This window comes from Aedes albopictus, chromosome 2 (genome assembly GCF_035046485.1).
Source record: "Aedes albopictus strain Foshan chromosome 2, AalbF5, whole genome shotgun sequence".
Lineage (NCBI taxonomy): Eukaryota > Metazoa > Arthropoda > Insecta > Diptera > Culicidae > Aedes > Aedes albopictus.
Window position 1 is genome coordinate 480,870,134 of NC_085137.1, and position 26,932 is coordinate 480,897,065.

Genomic DNA, 26,932 nt, shown 5'->3' on the forward strand with positions numbered 1-26,932 from the left:
CAAGAGAGAATCTCTACAAAGATATTTGCAGAATCTTTACTGAGAGATTCCCAGGATCTCAATCAAGAGATAATCTCAGCTGAGAGATCCGCAGAATCTCTACTCAGAGATTCCAAGTCTCTTCCAAGAGATTATCATAGTCTTTATTAGAACTACCATTGACTGCAAAGAATTTTTTTGGGTCTCTCCGATGTATTACACAGAGTAAATAAAGTTGGACCTGTCCTAAGCTAATTTTAAGCATCGTAATAGATGTGTGCATTTGTCTGGTCTTCTGAAGTACAATGATCTGGTAGCAGTGTGTATTGTGTACTGATTTCAACGTTGAACTCTGAATATCAAGACACCAAAAAAGCGAAACTATCACTTCTGTCCTAACGTGCAACCTACATTTGCATCACACCATACCCAGTGCATTTTCTTTCCAAACCAAGCACCCAAACCCATAAAAAAAGATCCGTCACCATCGCTGCCGGGGAAGACGACACCAAACTTCTCAGTATGACCCCAGCGAACCCGTTCGATTCGCGACCCTACCAATTACGTAACACCATCGCATCGCCACCATCCCACAGCAGCAGGTAGGCTCATTATAATCCACCGTCACATCGGTCGTGTGTGTGTTTAGTGTGCCAATCGCTGCCATTCCCAAAAAAAAAGTCGCAACCCCAAGAGCAAAACAACACTACCGTAACGGCTCCGATGAGTAGGGTACCTAATGATGGCAGATGGGACCCGTCGTTGTAGAACTGATGAGGTGACCGATGAAAAACAAAATAAATAAGTCCACGTGGCGGGTCGTCATGTCAAAGTCGTGACATCGGTCCAACTAGGTAGAATTTGGATGGAGAACCAATAATGGTGATGTTTGATGATGAGGATGTCGGGAACTACACAGCTAATTCAATAAACCTAGGTAAGGAAAGGAACTTTGGGAATTCGATAGTGGTAGCCCTCGTCATCGAGGGTGTGCGAAGGTATCACCGGAGTGGGTAACCGTTGGTCCGGCACTTGGTAGTTGTAGCCTCCGTTGGCAGACTCCACGGGCGCTACCCTAGGCTGCAGTTCGGATCCGTCGGCTTCTGACTCCGGCACGGGACTCCTGCTCGATTGGCCCGATGGTATCGTGTCATCAACGACGATCCGTAGATCCATCGTATTCTGTTGGTTTGGCGGTAGGTAGCCATTGTTGGGTCTGCTATCGGGAACCATGCCGTTGATTTCGGATATTATGTCCATGATGTTGACGGGAGTTTCGGGCTGTTGAGGTGGTGGTGTAGATGGGTAGTCTGGGCTTGCAGGAACGGTTTGATTGAAAAGGTTGTCTGAAGGTATTGTTGGACGAACGGGTTGCTCCGGGCGGTACTCAGGAGCACTTGTGGAAGGTGATGAAGGAAATTCTGCTGTAGCGTTAGCCGCGGGTGGATAATACTGATCTGTAGAGTTAGCATCTTCTGGTGGAAGATACTCAGGAGCTGCAGTCGACGTGGGGCCTGAAGGCTGATCAGGAGAATACTCCTGAGCTGTTGTAGGAGCAGGTGTAGTGGCACCAGATACCGTAGTGTATTCTGGAGCTACGGTAGTTGTAGATCCCTGGGCATTTGTATATCCTCCGGAAGTGGTTGTTTCTTGTTCAGCTGGGCCGGATTCCTCACTTGGATATTGAGACGTGGTCGTGGTTTCCTGGCTCACGCTTGGTAATCCTGAAGCGGCTGTGGTTTCTCGAGCAGGTTCCGGGTATCCAGGAGTTGTGCTATCACTGTCTGAGCTGGGGTATCCAGAAGAAGGAGAAGTTTCAACGCCTGCACTGGGAGAGCTTGTTGAAGTCGTAGAGTCACGATCGGAACTAGGATATCTCGATCCAGGAAGAGATTCTTGTTCCGGTTCCAGATATTTGACAGTAGTGGTGGTTTCACGATCAGAACTTGGGTAACCGAATCCAGGGGTAGATTCTTGATCTGCAGCAGGATAACCTCCGAAAGTTGTGGTTTCTTGACTCGGATCTTGGTCGACAACTGGATAACGGGAAGTTGTTGTTGTTTCACGATCGGAACTAGGATAACCTGCGAAGGTTGTGGTTTCTGAACTATAGCTCGGGTAACCGGCCGCAGTGGAGGATTCGCCAACATCACCAGTTGGAGCACCGCTTGATGGTTTCTGGGCGATATCGCCTTCCGGAGGTAGGTATTCTGGAGCGGACGTAGATGGTACATTTCCGGGTGAGGCTGCCGGCGTTGAAGTGACCATCGATGGAGTTGACGGTTGTTCCGTTTGTTCGGGAGTTTGCGAAGTACTCGGCTCATTTGGAACCACCAATTCCGGACGTGGTTTTGGTGGAATGAAAGCACCATCTGCCGTTTTCCGGGTGGTGGTCGTTGTCGGCTGCGTAGTGGTTGCGAGATCGTTGATGTCAAATGGTTCGCCGAGCACCTCATTTAGGTTCGGTGGAAGGATAGGTTTATCTGATTCAGTGGCCTCCGTCGTAAGAAGAACGGGGGTGGAACCGGTGGCAGGGCTGTCGGTTGTGGTACTTGGCGAAGATGGACCCTGTGGGTACCCAGTGAATTGCTCTTCTGTAGTCGTTGGGACATCACTAGGTGAAACTGTGGAACTAGGGCCTTGGGGATATCCAGTAAATACAGTTTCTGGCAGTTGGTTTGGTGCTTGTGGCAAAACAGTTGACGATGGGCTAGCTGAAGTGGTGAAGCCTTGATCAGGCGACGCAGTTGAACTAGGACCTTGAGGATACCCAGTGAATTCCTGCTCAGTTGATGGCCGTTGATCGGGCAAACTAGAACCGGTAGACGTTTGAGGGTAGTCAGTTGAAGAGATAGAAGATCCAGGTGTAGACTCGGGACTAGGTTGATACGATGGAGAGCTTGGACCTTGAGGATAATCAGTGAATGTACTCTCGGTGGTTACTTGCGATTCAGGTTGTTGAGACACATCGGCTGAGGAGCTTGAAGAAGCTACAGGTCTAGGACTTGACGCTGGGGGATACCCTGTAAATGTATCATCGTCTGTAGATCCTTGTGGATATCCTGGATCTAGGTCTTCTGGTTTTGACGTTGGTCCTTGCGGCATGTAACCATCTTGCGGAGATTGTGACATTGATGGACTTGGAGTAGACTCTGGTGTAGATGGCCTTCCTGAGCTTACAGAATTACTAAAACCTAATTCCGGTGCATCTGTTGAACCACTCGGTCCTTGAGGTCCTTCAGTTGCTATCACATCGGGAACTGATCCAGGATATGGTGATGAAGACGGCAATCCAGAATCAGCAGACTGCTCGTCTACTGGACCTTGGGGACTTTGACTCACAGGAGGAAGATATTCCGGAGCCTGAGTTGATACAGGCTTGATCAAGTTAGCATCCGGATGTATCGGGAAATCGAATGGATCCGCAGGTTTCTCGTAGGTGTACCCAAACTCAGCTGCATTCTTCTTGAAAGGCGACGGTTTCACGACATTTCTAAACGCTCTTCCGCCAGCTCGCCTTCCGCTGCCAGATGATGGTGATGATCTGCCTTCAAGACCGTTAATTTCCGTTTCATTAAATGCTGTTAAATAATTGAACACATTGTACTCACTAGCGGTGGCGGCACGGGCCTCAAACTCGCCACCATTCCCCAAGTGCTGACTGAGATATTCCAGCGGATGAAAGGCTCTATCGTTCTGGCGTTGATTTTCGCGCTTCAGAAGGTGAGAAACATCGGGCCGGCCAAGGCCGTGCGTCACCAGGCACGCCGCTATCAGCAGTTTCAACATCTGAAATTATATTTGAGAGGGAAAACCAAAAGCAAAAACTCAAATTATCAAACGAGAACTCTGACCTCTTGGGTGCAAATAGGCTATGAACTGGTCTAAGCATCGGGTTATAAACCTCGAACACTTTGATGATAGCTATAGTGTTGTGCTCGCTTTTTAGAGACTCCTTTCACTGCTCAAGTTAATGCAATATAAGACGATGGAAACCTAGATTAATTGTTCTGGAGTCGGGGTGTTTCTATCTCATGAATCATTTTAATAATGTTCGCAGATTCAGGAATTTCAACGGTCATTCCATGATTTGTAATTCATAGGGATCATCACAAACAGATATTTAATAATAGTCATCACTAATCTGCCCAACAGAAGCTGATGTCTTTGATCGCTTACAGCTTTTATCCCAATCCAGTTGATGGGGCGCCACCGATTATCACTGACTGAATCCATTGCCATAATGATCGCCATCTCAAAGTGATCGTTAAGAAATTTCCAATCAAGCATTCGAAAACAGCAACGAAAGAAGTTACACAGCGAATAGTACGATTGAAGGAGGATCACGCGTACCTGCATAATGATATTCATTTTCAATAATCGATCGGACATTTTACCGATCATGATCGGTATTCAATTAGGCGCGCTCAGCTCATGACAAACCGTTTTCGGTAGGCTCACGCATTCGATGTTGACAGGTTTGAATCAACGCCTAAATGGGTATCAAGGATGATCGCGGCGGTGAATTTTTAGTGAATGGGATTGAGAATTTTTATCTTAACATGCAAATCTAGTGCCGTGGTCCAGCTTGTAGAAGTATGATTTTTCGGTTTTGGCTTGTGCGTGATGACCATACAGGTCGTTACCTCGATAGAGCTCCCGTTTGGTAGAGTTGACATCGTTTGGTGAAGCTTGGTTCAGGTGGTTTCGCAGTTCAATACTCGAATATTTCTAATAAATGTGCTAGTAGCTACGTAGCTATACTTGTACACTTGCTATCTAATACTTATTCTAAGTATTCTAAATTATAAATTCGTAGTATTAACAATTCGTCAGCCAACTGTGGGTCACTCCCAGGTGCAACACATATAACCAACTGAACAATAAAGACCTGTAAGCAAAATTACTAGCCACCAACAAATCCCTCGTAAAGTTCAAAAGCATGACCCGAAAGCCACTCTTCGTATGGTGCGTCGACGCTATCTATAATCGTCTGCGGATTGTCGAATTGAATGGTCACTTCAATTGCAGCAAAAACCATCATCAACGATGATTTTAGCATCTATGCGAAGCCATGCTGCGGCTATGCTAAAGTTTGGTCCAATAACCTACCTACCAACGATCTGACGAGGTATGTGTTGAAAGACGGGGTGGTCGGTGAAAAAAACGCCCATAAAAGTCAAGAGCTCCCCTAAAATCAATGCTCGGTCATCTGCTGAACCACGTCTTTTCACTATCGAGGGTTTAATGATTGTTTTGTTGAGGTGATGGGGTTTGGCATAATTTTCGGTTCACTGTTGCACCGAGAATCCAACGCGGGTGGAAAAAATAATAGAAGGTAATCTGGTCTGGTCAGGTTTCGTAAACGCGTTCAATCAAAAGTTTCAATCTTGTTTAATGAAGGGTCAATTTATTAATGTTGATCATTTGGATTGTGCGATATTTGCCAGAAAACCATTCGCCAGAATGCCATTGGCCAGAAAGACATTTACCAGAAAATACCATTTCCCAGAAAACCGTTTGCCAGAAAGAACCATTTCCCAGAAAACCAATGGCCTGAATGTACCATTCCCCAGAAAGTACCATTTCCCAGAAATTTTCCATAGTTCTCAATCCAGAAGTGTTCCCAATCTAATGATAATTTAAAAAAATCTTATTGAAAAATAAATCGTGTTTTTTATTTATTTGGGATCGATTACCCCACAATAAAGATTGTAAAAATGTAAAATTTAATTTTTGTTCAGATTTATATGCCAAAGTTAAATAAATTATCGGAGCTGATATAAGAGCAAACAAGAAATGATTTTAGAGTAACTTTTAAAGAAAAGCCTATAGTTTGAAGAAGGGCAAATCATTCTGGAACAAAAAATTGATGTGAACTCATACCTTTCAAACTTCACAATACATTAAATCTTTTATGTTATTTAATTATTTTATTGCGCACAACAGCTTATTTTTTCAATTAGAACATTTCCACAAATTTATCTTGTGGACAAGTTGATCATGATGTGGATCCAATTGATCAAATATTATTTTGACGGAATTTGATCAATACACATCAAAGATTTTCCTGTCTTCAACATGTTCTTTCCAGCTTTTACTGATATGGAATTATTGGCTTTACTTATATTTTTCAAAGATTTTCTTCGTTCATTTTTAAGTATTTTTAAACCTTATTTTTGACCATAACAACAACATGATCACTTTAAATAATAATTTTTGTGCCAAACAGCAAAATTACCCGGAATTGTTGACCACACACTTAAGTCAGTCGAATATCATAAACAAAAACCTATTGGAAGCAAACGAGTAAAATACACAGAAATACGCCATATTTTTTTTTAGTTTTCTCCTTTTATGCTGTTATAATTATTGTAGAAGTTGGAGCTACTGTATTTTCCCCATGAATCTATCCTTCTTTTAAATATGGGCAAAATAAACGGGTTTAAGATCTGTTATTTTTTTCAATAATTAAACTATTAGTTCCGCAATACCAATATTGTTTTATAATTCTAACATAATCAACCATTTATGCCAAAAACTAGTCTTACAATGAAAGTAGAAAGAACAGCCTGTGTTTAGAAGAAGGACAAATTCACTATATAAACTTTTTTTTACCGCAATGCGGCATTCGCCTCTATTTGAAGTAGAGAGAATAGTTTCGTTGAAGAAAAATAGTTTTTTTTTTTTTTGCACCGAAACCGTTGATGTTGAATTAGTGAATTGTGCCTTCTTTTAAACATAGGCTGTTCTTCTTAGTTAGTACTTAAGACTATATTTTGATATTAATTGTTGATTGCGGTAAAACAATACGGCAAAATTAATATTGTAGAAGTATCAGCTAATTACTGGAAAACCGAACAAATATAAGAAACCGTTCTGATTCCTGTTCCATAATCACTGAATTGCGATTCTACTCATGAACCATTCGGCCTAATGGACTTAGATCAGCAGTATTTTCACCATACCAGATGTTTGTGGACCTATACACTTATAGCCTAGTTACATCGAAGTCTCGCGCTTAGTATCATAGGCGTATCTGCAATGATCGATTTCTCTTCATCGGTTTTCTCTTTGCTCAATAACTACCGGTAAATCATTTCCAGTTGTTTTAGTTGTTCTAGCCCTAGTCGTCCTTCATCGAAACAAACGAAGAGATCATCCAAGCAATGAACATATTGAATTATTGTAAAATATTGAAACTGACGACATGGTTTATGTTAATGGACTGAAATATATCCACCAAATTCTCACAATCATATCTTTAGTTCCAATTAATTTCTAGAAAATGGAGAAAATTTCTATTTGCCCTAAAGTACCATTTGCCAGAATGTACCAATCCCCAGAATTTAATATTTAATATTAAATTCTGGGGATTGGTACATTCTTGCAAATGGTACTTTCGGGCAAATAGTATTCTAGCAAATAGTACATTCTGGCAAATGGTTTTCTAGCGTTTGTCATTCTGGCGAATGGTTTTCTGGCGAACGGTTTTCTGGCAAATATCGCACAATCGATCATTTGTTGTTGTTGTAAGAGTGTAAGAGTGAGTGATTTCAACATGAAAATGATCTTCGGATAACTGAAAAGACCCAAATATAGGTATTTTTTACCCAACTTCAGAGTTACGCGCAGGAAGCTAAATTTGAGCAAATGGCATAGTACCTTAATTTGAGTACCTGTACCGATATTCGCAGATTGTGAAAAAACGTCGGTTTACTCAATTTTGATTTGAAAAATACCAATTTTTAGGATTTTCGTTTTCTCCGTGCACAGTTTCTGTACGGAATGCCAAACCTGCCATGTTTTTTTTTTTTCAAGCTTGTAATCCTACTCACCAGTGCATCATAAGGACCACGTACCATAGGTGCCACAAAGAATTGTAGATTTATGCACAGACTTTGAGTTGATACACTTTGAAAGCATGAGCTTAGGGTGTTCCTTCATTCCCGTCAGTTCATTTGGGGGCTGTCCATAAACCACGTGGTCATGATGGGGGGGGGGTTCGGCCAATGACCATTTTGTATGGACAAATAAAAAATTTTGTATGGACTAATGACCACGCGGGGGGGGGGGCGGTTTAAGAAGTCCCAAAAAAATGACCACGTGATTTATGGACAGCCCCTTGTCGACAGATTTGAACCAGGAGGACCGATTACACCTAAAATAATACAGCCATTCCATAGAAAATCTATACGGAATAACACCGAACGTTGCGATGCTTAGTGGGTTTGTAGTTCATCGAAAAAAATTAGACCCGTATTTTTGCCTTTCTCGTACACCAAGGTGTACCGAAAGGCTATATGTTCACTCCAAAAATGAAATTTTGATAGAGCCCCCGGAGGGGCATGTTTCATATACCAATCGACTCAGCTCGACGAGTTGAGATGATGTCTGTGTGTGTGTATGTGTGTGTGTGTGTGTATGTATGTGTGTGTGTATGTGTACAAAAAAAGGTCACCTCACTTTTTGATAGTAAATATCAACCGATTTTAACGATCGACGGCTCATTCGACGCGGAATCTGGTCCCATTGTTTCCTATTGAAAATGGTTCGGATCGGTCCAGCCGTTCCGGAGTTATGGCCATTTAGGTGTTCCGGAACCGGTACCCCTGGAAGGGGCCAGACATGAAAATGCACCAAACCCATGCATGCGACCCATCAAACCACGGCATTTACGATCATCTGATGAACGGTAAGCAGAAAAATAGTCTCAGACCATATCTGAACCGGTAGTGTTCCGGAACCGGTTCTGGGTGTCCCGCCGGAAGTGGCCAAATATCAAATTGAACATAACTCATGCATGCGACACATTAAACAGCGGCATTTTCGATAATCCGATGAACGGTTAGCAGGAAAACAGTATCAGACCACATCTGAACCGGTAGTGTTCCGGAACCGGTTCCGGATGTCCCACCGGAAGTGACCAAATATAAAAGAGTACCAAACTCATGCATGCGACACATCAAACAGCGGCATTTTAGATAACCTGATGAACGGTTAACAGGAAAACAATATCAGACCATATCTGAACCAGTAGTGTTCCGGAACTGGTTCCGGGGGTCCCGACGGATGTGGCCAAATATAAAAGAATACCAAACCCATGCATGCGATACAAAAAATAACGGCTTTTCTGATAACCTGATGATTGGTTATCAAATAAATAGGTTAGGACCACATTAGAAGCAGTCGGTTGTATTCCGGAACCAGCTCCGGGCGTCTCGCCGGAAGTGGCCAAATATAAATGTGAACCAAACCCATGCATGCGACACATCAAACAGCGGAATTTTCGATAACCTGATGAACGGCAAGCAGGAAAATAGCATCAGACCATATATGAACCGGTAGTTGTCCGGAACCGGTACCTGATGTCCCACCGGAAGTGACCAAATATAAAAAATTACCAAACCCATGCATGCGACGCATCAAACAGCGGCATTATTGATAACCTGATGAACGGTTAGCAGGAAAACAGTATCAGACTATATCTGAACCGGTAGTTGTCCGGAACCAGTCCGGGGGTCCTGAAGGATGTGGCCAAATATAAAAGAGTACCAAACCCATGCATGCCATACAACAAATAACGGCTTTTCTGATAACCTGATGACTGGTTATTAAAGAAATAGGTTAGGACCACCTTGGGGACAGCCGGTACACGCTAACGCCGCTCAGCACTAAGGTGCATAATTTCCAGACTACACCAAAAATGTGTAACCCTAGCACATTCACAAAATCAGCTCCTGTGTCCGCAAAATCGTTAAATTTGCAAAAATTTTTGTACAGCAATTTAGCTAGGTTTACTAGTGACCTTGGAAAACAAAAAATATCGACATTTCGCATCTAGACGAGTGTACGAGCAGTTTTTGAGAATGTGTAACTGTAACACATTTTTGTGTGGTCTGGAAATTATGCACTCATGAGTAGGGCTTACACATTTTAGTGCTGAGCAGTTTTACTGTGTAGTGTCATAACCAGTTCCGGGTGTCCTTCCGAAAGCGGCTAAATATAAAATTGAACTGAACCTATGTATGCGACACTGACACAGCAAAGCTAGGATTTTTTGATAACCTTATGAACGTTAGCAATCAAACAGGTTCAGACCGGTGTTGTACGCATATGGTCAAATCTCAACCGTTACGTAGTAATTGAACTTTACATGTTTTTGACTTTGCTTGTCCTGCCGTTCTACGCCCGATTGTCCCATGTTATATGGGAATCCCATATAACATGGGACAACTATGCGTAGGACGGCAGTGTCTCAAGCTGGCTATAACTTGAAAATGGTCAAACTTATCGCATTTAAAAGATTATTAAATTTGCTACCAAAAAGATCTTGGAATCTTTTGGTTTAGTTGGATAACTAAATCAAAAAATCTCGAAAGTAGTGGTTTGCCTTTCTCGCACACTTAGTGTACCAAAAAACTATATGTTCACTCAAAAAACGATTTTTCGAAAAAAGGCTCGGTGGATCAAGTCGCATATACCAATCAAATCAGTTCAACGAATTGAGATTATGTCTGTATGGTATGACATACAGTGGTGAACTTATTTTGCGCACATACATACATATGTATACGCGCAAAATAAGTTCAACACTTTTCAAGGCACTTCCCATTGACCGATTTTTCGGATTATAGCTTGAATCGAACCGGAATTGTTTGCTATAAAAAATGGTCCAGATTGGCCAAGGCGTTCCGGAGTTATGGCAATTTCAGTGATCCGGACCAGCACCGGTAGAACTGGCCGTATATAAAACTGAACTAGTCCCAACATGCGATACATCAAACTGCGGCGATTTTTGTAACCGTTAGCATGGTTGACGAATTTTGTGCGGAAATCAACACTGGAGACCAGAAGCTCCGCGATGTCGGTCCAAAATTCAAGATGGTGGCTGTTTAATGAAGTATATTTTTCGTAGGGAAAATGCCTGGACGCCAAAAATGGCGACCAGAACATCCAAGATGGCAATCTTAAATCCTAAATGATGGCTTCAAATTCAAGATAGCGGCTTTTTCTTAAGAGTTTTAGGCTCGAACATTAAAAGCTAGATAAACGAAATGATTTCTGGTATCATGAAATGGATTTCCGTTTATTGTATGTAAGTGCGATATACATCAACATTTCGCTTGAATTTTATTGAAATGGATTTCGGAAGGCACGAGAAAGGCGCCATCACCGCTAGGTGGATTAATTAGGGTTTTTTTTATTTCATCATAAGGACGAGCGATATTAGGATCCAAATAATCAAAGTTTTTCAAAATTCAAACCTCGATATTTGACGATAAAGAGATTTTTCCTTCTACTCGGGAAGGAACTCAAAAATGGAGATTCAGAGACGCACCAATACCTTTCTGAAAATGTCTCTAGTATTCCGAAGGGATTTCCGTTGGATTAAAGGGATGCCTCTAAAATTCCCTAAAACGCCCCTGCAATCTTTCACCCTTCTGAAACTGCCTGAGATCCTCTGGAGCACTCCTGCAACATACTGAAACTCCCGGAACACTTCTGGAATGTTCTGAAATTCCCAGATACACCCCTAAAATACCCTGAAACGCCTCAGAAACTCGTTTAAATGGAATGCGTGCAAATGAACCACCTGGTGCACATTTGAAACCCCTGGAACACCCATTAAATCCCTAAAATGCGTCTGATAACTCCTGGAACGCTGCATGGGTGTTTCCGGAATCTACAGAAACACCCCTGAAATCCTCTGGAACGCATTAAATTCAACTGAAACACCCTTGGAACCCCTGGATCACCCCCGAAACCCCAGAACGCTTTTGAAATCACTTAGAATGCTCCTGAAACTAAGTAAAAAGAAAATCGGGTTAAGTGCTGCAACTGTTCCTTTTAATTCCACTAAGAATTTGAATCCTTTGACAGATACGCATTTCGACCTCAACTATAAGGTCGCCTTCAGTGTCTTGTACTTGACTCGACGCGACTCGAGAATACGTATCTGTCAAAGGATGTACTAAGAATGTAGTTAAAACTAACAGTAGTTAACCCGATTTTCTTTATACTTACAAATATTCCACTAACACGCCCATGTTCATCATCAACTCCTGAAACTCCTAAAAATCCCTGAAAAGCTCCTGAAATCCACAAGAACACCCCAAAAACCCCTTGGAAGCCCCTGAAATCCTTTGGAAAACTCTTGGAACGTACCTGGAGCCCCGTGGAACACAATGAAAACCCCTTTGAAGCCCATGAAACGGTTCCGGGTCATTTGGCCGAACACCGATTGGCCGAATGCCATTTGGCCGAATGCCGTTTGGCCGAAAATAAATGATGAACTTAAGTGACCATGTCACTATTCCTCGCATGTTCGATTTTTTATGGGAAATACAGGGGATACTCAAAATAACTGGGACAGGTAAAATTTTCACTTTTCAAAAAATGTTCAACTCGCTGTAACTTTTCAAAAAGGGCCTCAAATATTCTCAAATTTTTACTGTAAGTTCATCAACTAGTTGTGTATCAGTGGTTCAAATTTTGAGAAGATCGGTCCATTCTACACGAAGTTACAAAGATTCTAGAAAAAGGTATAATTATTCGATAGGCAACTTTGAGCTGTTATATCTCCGGATTCAATGAACCGAATGCAATGAAAATTTGATCATTTATGACTTATATAATGAACTTTAAAAAACAGTTGACTTAATTTGAAATTATTAATATGAAAAAAAGTTATGGCGATTTCATTTATTCCCTGTTTTATCAGTAAATTTATCTATTTTTCATATGTATCCCATTATTTTTTCAATTTAAGGCCGGCTATTTGGTTGCTTTCCTTTGAAACATAAATATATTCAATTCAATTAGAGGGAATTTAAATGAACTATAATTACTATCTGGAATTTTGAAACGATGATGAAGTTTTGGATAAATTGATGATGATGATGATGATTAAAGTGTACCCACCATCAGCGCAAGGATAACCTATGACTGCAGAGTAATTCCGGAAGGGAATTATCTACCTGATGGTTTGTTGTAGCAGGGTGAGTTGAAATCGCTGAATCCCTTCGGTAGTCAACATAAAGTTGCTATCTCAGTCTGGCTATTCCACGAACTTAAGTCCGGTCATCAGTTCTTTCAACTCCCTTAGGCTACCCCGCCGTGTGTGTGTGTAATCCCCGTAATATAAAATGGACATTGTACAATGAGAATAAAATAAAAGACACTTAGCTGAATAAACTTCAAACAGCGTAAACTTCACCACAGGAACCCAAAATCCTTGATTCCAGGAATACTCCGCGAGTCTTGAGCACTGCCTTCGAATCTCCTGCACTTGAATGGTATCAGTCAACATCAACGCTACATCCAATCTTGAAATGGTGAAGTTTTGGATAAATTGCTGATATATTAGAAAAATAAACTAATCGAAATAATTTTCTTTCGTGTGAAGAACTTTAAGTTTTGTCAAATGTTTTAAATAGATCGTTATATAAGTCATAAGTGATTTCATTGCATTCGGTTCATTGAATCCGGAGCTCAAAGTTGGCTATCGGATAATTATACATTTTTCTAGAACCTTTATAACTTTGTGTAAAATGGCCCGATCTTTTCCAAATTTTGACCACTGATACACAACTAGTTGAACTTACAGTAAAAAATTTGAGAATACTTGATGCCCTTTTCGAAAAGTTGCAGCGAGTTGAACATTTTTAGAAAAGTGAAAATTTTACCTGTCCCAGTTATTTTGAGTATTCCCTGTAGAGTGACTATGGGTATTATCGGCAGGTTTGTTCTCTTTGTCATGGGGGATTTTTATCAGCAAAATTGTCTAAAACTTGGCCATATAATTCAGCTTGATTGGGAAGGATTTGAGTCCAACTCCATGTTCAATAGGTTTCAAAAAACCCCTTATGACGAAGAGAACAAAATTGCCAAAAGTTCCCCTATTTAGTTTTTTTTTCAGATGTTGATTACCTTACGGAAATTCTGATATATTTTATTGCTCAAAAATCAATTATTTATGGAAAATTTTGATTTATTTAAGATCTTTATGATTTGTTTATGGAACTTTTATAGTTCATTTTTGCTCTACCTCTATGTTTTTTATTCATTTTGATTTAGTTTATTTTTTATCTTAAATTTATTATGGGGCGTTTAATTGGTTGCCCAATTGCTGTACTGGACTGCAGAGATCTGACGATCGTATTTGCAGCGATGCAGTCAAAATGAAAACTCATTATCTTGATTTAGTCTAGGGGTCGTTCATAAAATACGTAGACATGTTGGGGGAAGGGGGCGGGGATCTAGTCTACGCTCCACACGAATTTTAAAATTTTTATATGGACAAAAGTCTACGAGGGGGAGGGGGTCTGAGTTGGTCTACGTGGTTTATGTACAACCCCCACCAATCAACGGCTAAAACATTACCGACCCATAAAAAGTCATTATTCTTTATAAATAATTCCAAAAGTCCCAGTGAAGAAACAGGAGTGTAATCATTAATAGATAACAAAAGTTCCAAGAAAGAATAAAAAAATGCATAAATAAATCGAAATGATTCATAAATAATAGATTTTTGATCAACAAAAAACTTCAAAAATGCAATAAATAAATCAACAATTGAAACAAAAAAGTGTATTTTTTTTCAACTAAATGTTTTACACAATGTTTTGGCCAAAAATGCATCAAGTTATATATTGTTCGTTTTTTTTATATTTATTGATATTTTTTTGTTTGAATTTTTTTATTGCTTTTTCGATATTTTTTTATTGTGAAAATTATAATTAATAATGAAAAACTGGATTTGTTTATGGAAAATTCAAAGTTTTTTTATGAGAAGAATCCTTTTTTTTTATTTCAATTGTTTATTTATTTATTTAATTATTTTATTTAATGCATTTTCGAGATTTTTAATGGATAAATTTGATTTATGTATGCATTTTTTTTATTTGTGTATAAAACTTTTGTTATCTATTACTATAAAGCCCCTGTTTTTTCACTCAGCCTTTTGGATTTTTTTTTATAGGAAATTATTTATTATTGAACTTTAATTGTCTGCCACCAGTCAACGTGCCTTGTGTGATTTATTCTAGCTGTATAGGTAATTCACGAAACGTGCCGTCCTACAAGCAAATAGGTCGATTTACCCGAGCAGAGGGGAATACCTTCCAAATACCATGCAAAGAGCAACCTGTGCTCTAATACCTAAAATTGTAATTGCTATATTATTCTACGAAATTTTATGAGAACATCATAATAACAAATGGAGGTATTTGAGCAGAGTTTGATATTGTGTGGTATTTGTTTATTTAGCAGTGAAAATGACCGAAGAACAAGTTTTGCTATAACATCTTAGAGCTATCTAAAAAGGTTCAATTTAATAGCAAGAAATGTTATTACTTTGTTAACAAAAACTGGACTTGAAATTTTAGGTATGCATTCATTATCGAAATAACAAGACTTGTTATTTTCTAAGTGTTCCTTATACTAAATTATGGTATTCGTTTTTTGTTATTTTGCCTCTTATTACAGCCTAATGAAGGGCATATCGAGGTATAATGGTATTTAAGAGTAATACCATGATATGTTATTCAGTTGTTATTCTTGTCTGCTCGGGTATGCTTGAATATGTTATTCGACATATGTAAAAGTAAAAGAGTATATTCTGGAAGCAAGTGGGAAAGTGATTTAAACTGCATCATTTGAAATGTAATAAATGTTCAATGATAAACGTTCGTGCGCCCTAAACATTCCAAGTGCAAACAGTGACTAAACAATACGGATACTTTTTCAATATACGTATAATACATGCAAATTCTAAGTTAGTACGTGTTTATGAAAAAGTATCCGAGAATAATACTTGCTATAGAAGACGATACACTCTGTTCCACAACTATAGATCCATCCAATATTTATTTGCTATTTATTCAAAGTGCAATTGATTATTTCATGCACTACGCCATCACGATTACCCATGTGCCTTACACATACTACCATGTAATTTTATACATGCACATGTGTGTATACAGATAAATTAAAAAAACTGAAATCCCTTTGTTTCATAACTATAGATCTAATTCATGTAAGTCATTCGTTGTGCCTAATCCACGCATTGTTTTTGGTTCTGTGCTCAGGTTTATTTTGGCATCTGACCATTCGTTACGTGTTACGTGTAAATTTCAATTTATAATATGCCGTGTGCAAAATATATATCTGAAGTTGAAATAAGAAAGATTTTGACACATCAAGACAGAAGTTTAACAGTTTATGAAATTTCTCGTTTTGTAAACAGATTTCATCGTGCCGATGTAATTTTCTTTTAAGATCCAATTCAATACGGCAGAAAGAAAACACGAGGAAGCTGTCTAATCGCACAAAACGGAATACGGATCGCTATCAACTCGCTAAAAAGTTTGAACCAGTTAAAGAAAGAACTAGGCTCAGTGTACCAGTTATGGCTATAGTACCTCAAATTCGCCATAGTTGATTTTCAACCTTTAAAGATACAAATCAACAAGAAAAAAATCGTGAAAAACAGATCACGATCACAAAAGATGATTGCAATCATTCAAACTTCACAACTCGCTCAAATTATGGTAGAAATAAATCATTTTCCTTAACTTTTCGGCCTCCTTGCACCCTATTTCGCCATAGTGTACCAGTTATGGCAAATCCCATAAGGAATGCATGTAAATAGTGCGAAGTGGAACCCAAACTAACAAATGTGTCCATAACTGGTACAGGGTTCCTATCATTGGCACACGCCGTAATAAATATTAAAAGTGGTTTTGGTTCCGTTTTTATATTTTTCCTGTGAAGTATGAAAACTAATCAATCATTTGACTTATTGTTTACATTCGTCGGTCTTCTTCTTATTTTTGTAGAAATAGTTTTTCTTAGGTAGTGCGATAACTGGTACAGGCACCCTAGCTAGCACTAGACGTCTCGCGTTTGACAATTTATAGAGTCCTGAAAGAATGTCCACACGATCAACGTGAAAAAAAATGGAACGAGCTCCACAACTTTTGACCCATCATACGGATTCGCGCTCAAAATATGAATGCGTTGAGATTGGAGTAAACTACCGTTGACACCACATCTTGATGTTCTACAGGTAAATATAATCTTGTACCGACTTTTCGAACCCTCTATGCAGAATACCCTCTCCGAATGAGTGTATTTAGATTTGTACCTTTTTATTCTGCCCTCTATAGGACGACATAGAGGGCGGAATTAAAAGGTACAAAACTGATTACAGTTCTTTGAAGGTAAAAATCAGGTCTTTATTCGATCCCGATGGTTTTTGTTCTAGATTCTCTCTAGATTTGTCAATATACTATTTTTACAGGTTACTGTACCTTTTTTCCAAGGTGTAAACTATTTTGAGAAGGTGAAATTATATCTGTTGGGTGAAGGTTTTTCCTAGTTACGAAAGTTTAAAAATTGGTTCTTCATTTCGATCTCTAAATTCTTCAACAAATTACAGTTCATTCTGCTCATCTCGATATATCGAGATAGGATGGTTCTTCAACATGCGGCGAATCAACTGTTATTTGTTTAAATATTTATTTGATTGACTTCTCCAGACATATTTGACACTTTGGGAGACCTTTTAGGTCGAAAAGAAGTTCAGCTTGTATCGACCGAATGGCCTTTTTTTCGTACTGGAGAGATTTACGAAAATAACCACGTTACTTCTCGGGGGTGGCGGCATGATGGTATGGAGAGGGTTCTGTCGACTCGAATGGACGGGCATTCAGGGATGTGCCGAGCTTTTGAACCTGAAAAACATATACTATCGTTTCTTGCAGCAACGCCGTTAAACAAATTAGACAACGTTTTGTCACAATCATGAATACACTTGTTCACACGGTTCATGCAACTATAGCATAGTTTCGTGAAAAGCTTATTCAGATTAAAGAATGGTCAGTTTCTTATCCTGACCAGAACCCAATTGAGAATTTGTAGGGTTGATTATAAAAGCAGTGTGTAAATAAAATAGGCCGTACGGATGTTTTCCAAATCGAAATCGTGTAGTTGTTTGCACGTGGAATAAAATCCCTTTAAAGGTAATTAAAAGTCTCCTGGATAGCTTATTAAGAACAAAAGAGAGACTACTCATTATTGATATGTTGAATGTTTTGTGTAACTTAAATTAACTAGAATGAATTCTCGCTTGGATCTATTGTTATGGAACAAGGGAATTTATATAAGATTATTTATCAGATTCAGAGAACACATGTAATATCGAATTATTATTTTTCTCATGTCTACTCTAAATAATGAATTAAACAGGAGAACAATATGATTCGAATTCATTCTACATATCCGAGTATCCAAAAATATTTTTTGGATCTATAGTTATGAAACATAGTGTAGTCAAATTTTCTGAACTAGGGCTTTTCATCCGTTTTGCATGCTGCTATGTAATAACGAGATCCAACGCACTCTGTTTTTCTGAATATGAACTAACATGCTGTATAAGTAAATTGACGGCTTAAACCTGCTAGGCTTCATCGGCTCTTGCAATGTGACATTTCGTCAGAGTTTTCCACAGCATTCGGTTGACTGAATCAACCAAACCGCCCGGTAACTTCGTCATCGCCGCTGATGTTCAGTCGCATGATGGCAACGATTTTGATTTATGACCCATTCATCGACCTGTCTGCACGCCGCCGCCTCATTCAATCCCATTTTCGCACATAGAACACTCCACTTTGAGCGGTTGTCATTGCCGTGGTGGGCCAATTTAGAAAAAGTACGGCTAGTTGTAACCAAGAAACCACACCACTGCGTGAGGGAAAAATCCCGTCACAAGAGATTCCATTCCAATCCAACCATAAGCCCAACAACGGTTGGGTCCTCTTCATTTCCAATATAGATAACTATCACCGCACATAATCGTTACTACTGAGCTGACGGTTTACAACAGCAGCGCGCTGAGCATTGCTTATGGTCGCTTGAATAAACGACGCGACGGTGCGGTGGTGCAAAAAGGTCAATCCCGAAACGATATGATACTGGCACGACGACAGCGGCGGCGGCGGCAGCTGTGTGACATAATTTTAGTTGTGATCCGTATCTTCTTGAACACACGACCGTCGGTGGTGACAGTTCCGCAAATGGTAGAAAGGCAAAATTTGAAGTACTCCCTTCACACTGAACAATTATTGCACATGTTTCACTTATTCGCATACTGGAATTTAAGGCAGATATCAAGTTGAATGATTGTTAAATGCATAAGCAAAATGATAGGTAACCGTTATCAATGTGCTCAGTTCTATAGTTCAACTTCCATAAAGTTAGTAACATTCGTAACACTGTTGCTACTACAAACCGAGGAGTCATCTGAATCTCCACAGTTGTTTCGCGATGGAGTATCTGTTCGTACTTCAAAGTACCAACATCAAAATCGACTAAGAACCACTTTTAGAGCTTTTAAACACGCAAACTTTAAAATATGAATTCTGAAGGATTTGTTTAGATTTCAACCCTTCAGTAGTCACATTGTTGTACTTTGTACAATACATTGAATAAGTCGCTGGCAATGGTGACGAACCGCGCGAATACAGGACATGCTATGTCTGAACTAGCACATTATAATTTTGTTGACACAAGAAGCGCATATCCTTCTTATTTACGGATTTGCCAGGCATTGTCGGAATGGCCAAGTGGTTCCGGAGTTATTCCGGAATCAAAATGAATCATTGGAATTGGCCATATTGGAAAAAAATGAATTTTCGATATGAGAACAGTTTAGTTTTCAGACCTAGATGAACTACAATGATAGAAGCATATGTCTGAAAGCCCATCCCAGTGCCATGGAACCAGTTGTATAGATGTTCCGAGGAATCGGTTCCAGGATCAATTTTTGAACATGATTCAATACCATCATACGACACCTCAAACTTTGTGTTATCCGAAATACTTTTGGTCATTTTGGAACCGATATGCGGATTTCCCGGGAATCGTTTCCGGTGGTTCCGGGGTCCATTTTTCTAAGCTAAATAAACTCCATCATGCTTCAAACTTCAATCAAACTTCTTGATTTTGAAAGTTATAGCATATTATCACGATGACTGGTCACTTAGAATACATTTGGCCATTTTGGAATCGGCTTGCCGATTTTCCGAAATCCAGTTCCAGGGTCAAGTTTCATGTCATGTGGCATGTCAAACATCCCGGTTTTTGAAATACCTACAGGAGGTGGCCAAAATGTTTGGGATAGACAACTTTTTTTACTCTCTCAAAAAAGTTCAACAAGCTGTAACTTTTCATAGAGTGCATCAAAAATTCTCAAATTTTGGTCGTTTGTCACGCTATTATATGTGTATCATTGATATAAGTTTGAGCTCAATTGGTTAATCTTATAACGTCGTATCAAGTACCAATATATTTTTGATAAATGTTAAAAATTTCATTCAAATCGGTTCACTGGTTTCCGAGATATAACAATTCAAAAATTACTTGTCTTAAAAATAGTGTTTTACCAGAATGGTTCTAGCTTCGCGAAAGATTAGCCAATCGAGCTCAAATTTGTACCAATGATGCACATATAATAGGTTGACAAACAGTCAAAATTTGAGATTTTTTTTAAATCTCTTTGAAAAGTTACAGCTTGTTGAAGTTTTTTTTATGAGAGAAAAAAAAGTTGCCTATCCCAAACATTTTGGCCACCCCCTGTACACCATTCCGTGCTAGTTTTACATTATCTGAAATACTTCTGGCCATTTTGGACCCGATATACGGATTGCCGGTCGTTTAGTGTGACCCTATTTTCGACACTCGCAAAGAACAACACAATACTAGACGAACATTTGAAAAGGGCCCATCTGCTTTTTGTAAACAAACATGTTTCTGTCTCTGTAGGGCCCATCTGCATCCACCCACGCACATCAACACCCTTAACAGATAGCTTGAAGAACACTCTTTCTGATAAGGGTGTTGATGTGCGTGGGTGGATGCAGATGGGCCCTACAGAGACAGAAACATGTTTGTTTACAAAAAGCAGATGGGCCCTTTTCAAATGTTCGTCTAGTATTGTGTTGTTCTTTGCGAGTGTCGAAAATAGGGTCACTGTTTGTTTACGCAAAGCAGATAGCCCATTTTTAAATGTTCGTCTAGTATTTTGTTGTTCCTTGCGAGTGTCGAAAAATAGTGTCACACGATCGTATCGTTTTTAGCGATAGGTCGGCCGACGGGTGCTCGAGTAAATGATTGATGATAGGTGAGCTTGTTCCTTGTTTTTCTTTGAAAAACGGAGTAAATCTATCTATTAGTTTCTCTGTTCGGAACATAAACCACTGCGACCAAAATTTGATCTATTGTGGTATATCTATTAGTTTAAAATCATCCTTCAAATATTTACTCAACAAGAACAAAGTTCCTCACTTCAAGTGTCGGCCAAATTTTTCATTAATTTTGTTTTATTTTAAATAAATTCTCCTGTATTTTGTACAGTCCGCCACCTTACAGTGCTGGCCACACTGATTTGATCCGTAATTATGCGTCAGTATGTTGCCAAACTTTATGCGGTCCATCACTGTTAGTGTCGGCACAAAGTTTTGTTTTAATATATCGATTTCATGGCAAGTAGCATATTGGTTCACCAGTCCACCCAATTGCGAGGTGACGCAAAATTTTTTTTATTCCATAAATTTTCATTTAAAGTTTTCATGGTCTCACCATTCTTCCAAATTGTGAGGTGACACATTTATATGTATACTGTACGGGTACATGGATCACATCGCTTACCAAAGTGAATCCTTGATCTATGCAACTATCAATCCCTCCCTACTAACAAAACTCCTTCCCGTGACTACTGTGGAGGGTCCAGTAGTACATACAACCTCTAGTTGCAACAGTTGTCGAATTGTCATTCCTTCTCTTCCCCGGTAGACCGTAAGGACGTGGCCAGCGCCGTTATTGACCCAATAAAATTTGAGCTCTCGAAACGTGTACATTGAGGATGGTAGAAAGTCCAATTGGTTCTCTGAGCAATTTCGCTAGCTCAGGTAAATCACGGAACAGCAACTATACGAAGTGTACGATCACCAATGCTCATTCCTCCAGTAACACCTCTATCAACTCCTCCAGTGATTTCTCTAGGTATTTATAGATTCCTTCCGATATTTCTTCAAAGCACTTCTTCTAGGATATCTTCAGACACTCCTGATGGTATTTCATTAAATATTCCTGCAGAAATTCCTCCAGCAATCCCTCCTAAAATTTCTTTTAAAATTTCTACTACGATACCTCCCGGGATTCTTCTAGGCTCTAGGGATTCCTCTAAAGAATTATATTGGGATTCCTTCAGCTGGAATCCCTGGCGGCAGGCCAAAAGGAGTTTCTGAAGAAATTACATGATAAATTTCTAGAGTAATACATGGATAAAATCTCTAGAGGAATTCCTAGATGAGTCTTAAGAAAAGTTCCTGGAAGAATCACCAGAGGAATTTCTGGAACTATCGCTTGTGGAATCCCAGCATGAGCTCCCGGATGACGGTCAGGAGGAGTTCCTGGAGGATGAGCAATTTTCGGAAAAATTTCAGGATAAAATTTCTGGAGGAATTCCTGAAGGAAACACCGAAGGAACTTCTGGAAGAATCCTAGAAAGATTGCCTTGAATCATCCCAGCATGAGTTTTTGAAAGAATCCCAGGAGAAAATCTTAGGACAATCCCTAGAAGAATTCCTGGAAAAGAAATTCAGGAATTTCTAGAGAAACCCGATCAGGAATGCCTGGAGGAATCCAAAGAAAAACCCTTTGAGGAAATACCTAAAAGAATACCTCAAAAAGCCCATGGAAGAACCGGTAGAGGTATTCTGAAGAAATCCACAGAAGAGGCCCTGAAGAATCGAAGGAGGAATTTGGGAAAGAATCTCAGAAAGATTTCTCGGAAAAATTCCAAAGTCCATCTTTAGATAACATCTCTACTGGATTTCCTGGATGAGTTCTTGGAGAAATCTCTGGAAGAACAACCGAAGGCATATCTGCAGAATTCCAGCAAGATTACTTGAAAGGATCCCAGCAAAAAAAAACCAGGAGAAAGCTCTAGAAGAATCTCTAGCAGATTTTTTGAAGTATCACAGTTAGAATTTCTGGAGGAGTTCTAGCAAGAATAGCTGGAAAATTGCAGGAAGAATTGCTTGAGGAATCTCTGCTGGAATTTCTGGAGGAAGGTCACGAGGAGTTTTTGAAGGATTTACCGGAGGATCTTCTGGAATAATGTTCAAAATATTACCGTGAATAATCCCGGCAAAAATTTCAGAAGAAATCTCTAGAAAAATCCCCAAAGAACTCCTGAAGGTATCACATATAAAAAATCTTGAGAAGTCCTACGAAGAAATGCTGGTAGAACCACAATTGCAATTGCTTGATGGATCCCAGCTGGAATTCCTGGATAAAATTTCTGAGGATGTGCCTGGAAGGAACTTCTGGAATAATCTATGGAAGATTTCCATGGATGATTCTTGAAAGAATTTCTGGAGGAAATCCTAGGACTCCGGAAGGTTTCATAGAAACAAAAGGCGGCCCGGCACCCTATTTCGCCAGTGTAGCAATTGTGACTGTGCATTCAATGCAAGGATTTTTTTTTTGAAAAAAAAGACCTTTACTGTATTCCATTTCCCTAAATATGATGCTTAGAATGAATCTGGTTTTGAATAAAAGCTGCCAAAAAAAGTCATAAATTCAATTTTACATGGAAAAAACCAGTTTTAACGCATGTTTTGCCAGTTTTTGGTGAGAAGTATCATTAAAATCAATACTTTAACGAATAGTTTGTTGTTCAAGAACTATTTTGGCAACAAAAATATTTAAAGCATGCTAAAAGATTTGAAATTCATCAGGTGGTTTAAAGTTTATTGGGCTTTCAAGGAAAAAAAAATGAAAGAAATCCTTAAAAACTCATATTTTGCGCGACTTTGGAAAAAAAAAATTGAATTTGAATGAGATTCATAAAAAAAGATTCAGTTGAAAATTGAAAAAGTAATGGCACTTAAAGTGGAACAACCTTTTTATTAATCAAAAATTCAACATTGAAGTATTTGTGCCACCTCTAAATCTTAATATTTTTGGGTCAAATTCAGAGGTTCTCTTTTAATGTCACTTGAATCCTTACAAGAGCTTACAAATTCCAGGTTAGAAATTGGTCTTTGGAAGAGGAAGCTCAACTGTGGAAGTGTTCATAGAACATTAAGCTGAAAAGCAGGCTTTGTCCTATTAAGAAGAAGAAGATGTTGAGGAATAAGATCAAGAAATTTTGCCAGGAAAACTTCCAGAGATTGAATGATTTTTTTGTCGTAAGGAAAAGCATCATGGTTCTCAGGCCATTTTTTTTCATGAAAACCTTTCTGATAAAATGCAAAATCCGCTCATAAAGCGAAAGTGCGATAAACTGCGCCACGGGTCACGGCACTCTAAAGAAATTCTTGAAAGAAACTCTGGAGGACTTAGCGAACGAATTCCTGGAACAATTCCCGTGACAACTTCTGCAAAATTACCCGAAGGAATGCATAGTGGTATTCATAAAAGAATCCTTAAGGTATATCTCGAAAGCATTACTAAAGAACTATCTGGAATAACCCCTGGATGAATTCCTTAAGGCAGTATTTAATTTCCGACGAAATAAATTCTTTGGGAAATTCCAGAATTCATGTGAAAAATTCTGACGGAATCCCACAGCAATCCCTGAAGGAATGACTGGAGCACGAATCCCCACATGACTTTCTGGTAAAAGTCTTGAATCCCTGGAATAATTTGAAAAGAAATCCTACAAGAAAATCCTAACACAATCATTAAAAGTTTTCCAGAAAAAAAAACCTTGAGAAAATCTTGAAGGAATCCCTGAAGACATTTCCAAGAACTCAATGTAGTGGTTTCCGAAGGAATCCTTAGGAGAGTAAGCGAAAAATTGCGGAGGATTCTCTGAAGCAATCCCCGTAAACAAAGGATGTTTCCTATGTAAGAGGGATTCCCTAAGAAATCGTAGTGGAGTTTCCGGAGCAACCCTTTAGATGAATTCACAGAGAAGTTCATTGGTGAAACCAGAGAATAATCCCTTCGAGAATATCCGATGGAATCGGTGGAATTTACCACAGACAAACAGACGTAACACTAATAAAAATTCCATTGACCATGTTTTTACGTTCTGTACCTTACAACCAGAGGCGCATTCATCACTTTACCTATTTGACGTTACACGTTTTCGCCTTCTGTAGGACTTGCTGCACAGCATTGTGAACCATGTTCACCAGATGAAAATAGAGTTAACTGACCGATGGACTGTAAAGCGAAATGTTCTAAATTTTACGTCTGTTTGCCTGTTATTGTACCTTCCTCTCTTTCTTGAATTTCGTGCTATATTTCACCAAAGTCGTACCGGAAATAGCTATCTTCTTCTTCTTAATGGCTTAACATCCCAACTGGAACAAAGCCTACTCCTCAGATTAGTGTTCTATGAGCACTTCCACAATTATTAACTGAGAGCTTCCTCTGCCAATGACCATTTTGCAGGCACGAAGATACTCTATGCCCAAGGTTGATAAGCAAATTTCCTTCACAAAAAGTTCCTTAGCCGACCGATAACCGAATTTGTCACCCACAGCATGGTCATGCTGAAAACCCGTCAGCTTACCGCATCGGCTATATGGGGCCTTAAGTATGCACTAGTACCAAAGTGTTTAAAATTTGTTCTTGAGTTTTATAAGATTGATTCATTGATTTGTCGTTATTATAGAGACTTTCAGCCCTTGACTGGCATTTTATAAGAACAATCTTCAGTCACTTCATGATAATTTTGTCATTCCATCAAAAAATCTCGCGATACTAAACATTTCTGTTGCGATTAAAATTATAAATGTTATCTTTAAAATTTGCTTAAAGTACACTTTTAAAAACTATAGGGGAATTCACTTAACAGCGTAAACCGCTTATTGAAGTTTATTCTGACTAAACTTCGCGATCACCAAGGCAATCTTTGATTATTTCATTCGCAAAATCATGAAACATTTCAAATAAGCAGAACATCATGGGTTACGCAGCAATTTAATCTGTTTAGTGAGTTCCCCTTATATCAGTTATACTTAAAAATCCAGTGTATCTTTAGTTTATCCAAAGATTTTTTCTGTAATTCTTCTCAATACACTGCTAGAAATTGATTAATAAACATGAATCAATAAAAATGAGAGATTCAAACCCACGACTATTATTTGTCATATATTTTATTAAAAAAAAACTTCCTGTCTTTTACAGACGTACGATTTAATATATCGAGCATTGTTCGTAATAATGAAAATAACGGAAGGCACTAAGATTTTCCACAAAAATAAATCACGTTTCACATAACCAAACCGCGAAAAATCATGGCATAGCAATTTGGATCAATTGGAAATCACTGTCCTAATATCGTAGTTAGTCACTGCGATCACGCATTAGATCGCGCCGAGCTTTCCCAGAGATCCAATTCTACTGCACTGCACCACTCGACCCATTAGACCACTTTTGATCCGCTCGCAGATAAATCAGCGTAGAAAAGTGAACTAACGATCACCATCATCGTCCAAACCACGATCCACCACGGATCACCACCATTCGTATCCATCATCCATCTGACCCCTTCTTGAGTTTTGCAGAAAAAAAAACACGGGACGGGGTCAAACTGTCTCTTATGTAAGCGGCTCAGATAAATCGGGGTAGCATCGAAGCGCATTGAATTAACTGCAGTCCATTTGTGTGTCGTTCATGGAGATCTACTCCTAGCATTTCGGCGGCGCATCGCCAAAGTGGATCCTCACTCACTGAAAGTCCGCCCCCATCTCTACACGCTATGGTCCCAAAACAATCGAACACTCACCATCGCCTTTGATGTGCAGCCAAACTGGCTACAGATGCCAGGGGTCACCCACCCAAAGTGTCACGGGAAGCCACCGCTCAAAACAACCGATGATCGTTGACTTTTCAGCGTTTGAATGATTCTTCTTGACACAGTCTTTTT

At 39.2% G+C, this 26,932-nt stretch overlaps 1 protein-coding gene across 2 annotated transcripts; it reads right to left on the minus strand.

The window, feature by feature from the left end:
* LOC109399212 (mucin-2) lies at nt 1-26,932 on the minus strand. 2 transcript variants are annotated; one of them, XM_029870705.2, is made up of 3 exons: nt 26,792-26,932; nt 3,591-3,768; nt 1-3,527 (listed from the first exon to the last, which is right to left on the minus strand). In XM_029870705.2, exons 1-3 carry the CDS (start codon nt 26,792-26,794, stop codon nt 913-915), a joined length of 2,796 nt encoding a protein of 931 aa, XP_029726565.2. In that variant the 5' UTR covers nt 26,795-26,932; the 3' UTR covers nt 1-912. The 2 variants fall into 2 exon arrangements, with proteins under 2 accessions (XP_029726565.2, XP_019527194.3); XM_019671649.3 differs by having other exon boundaries at nt 1-3,768.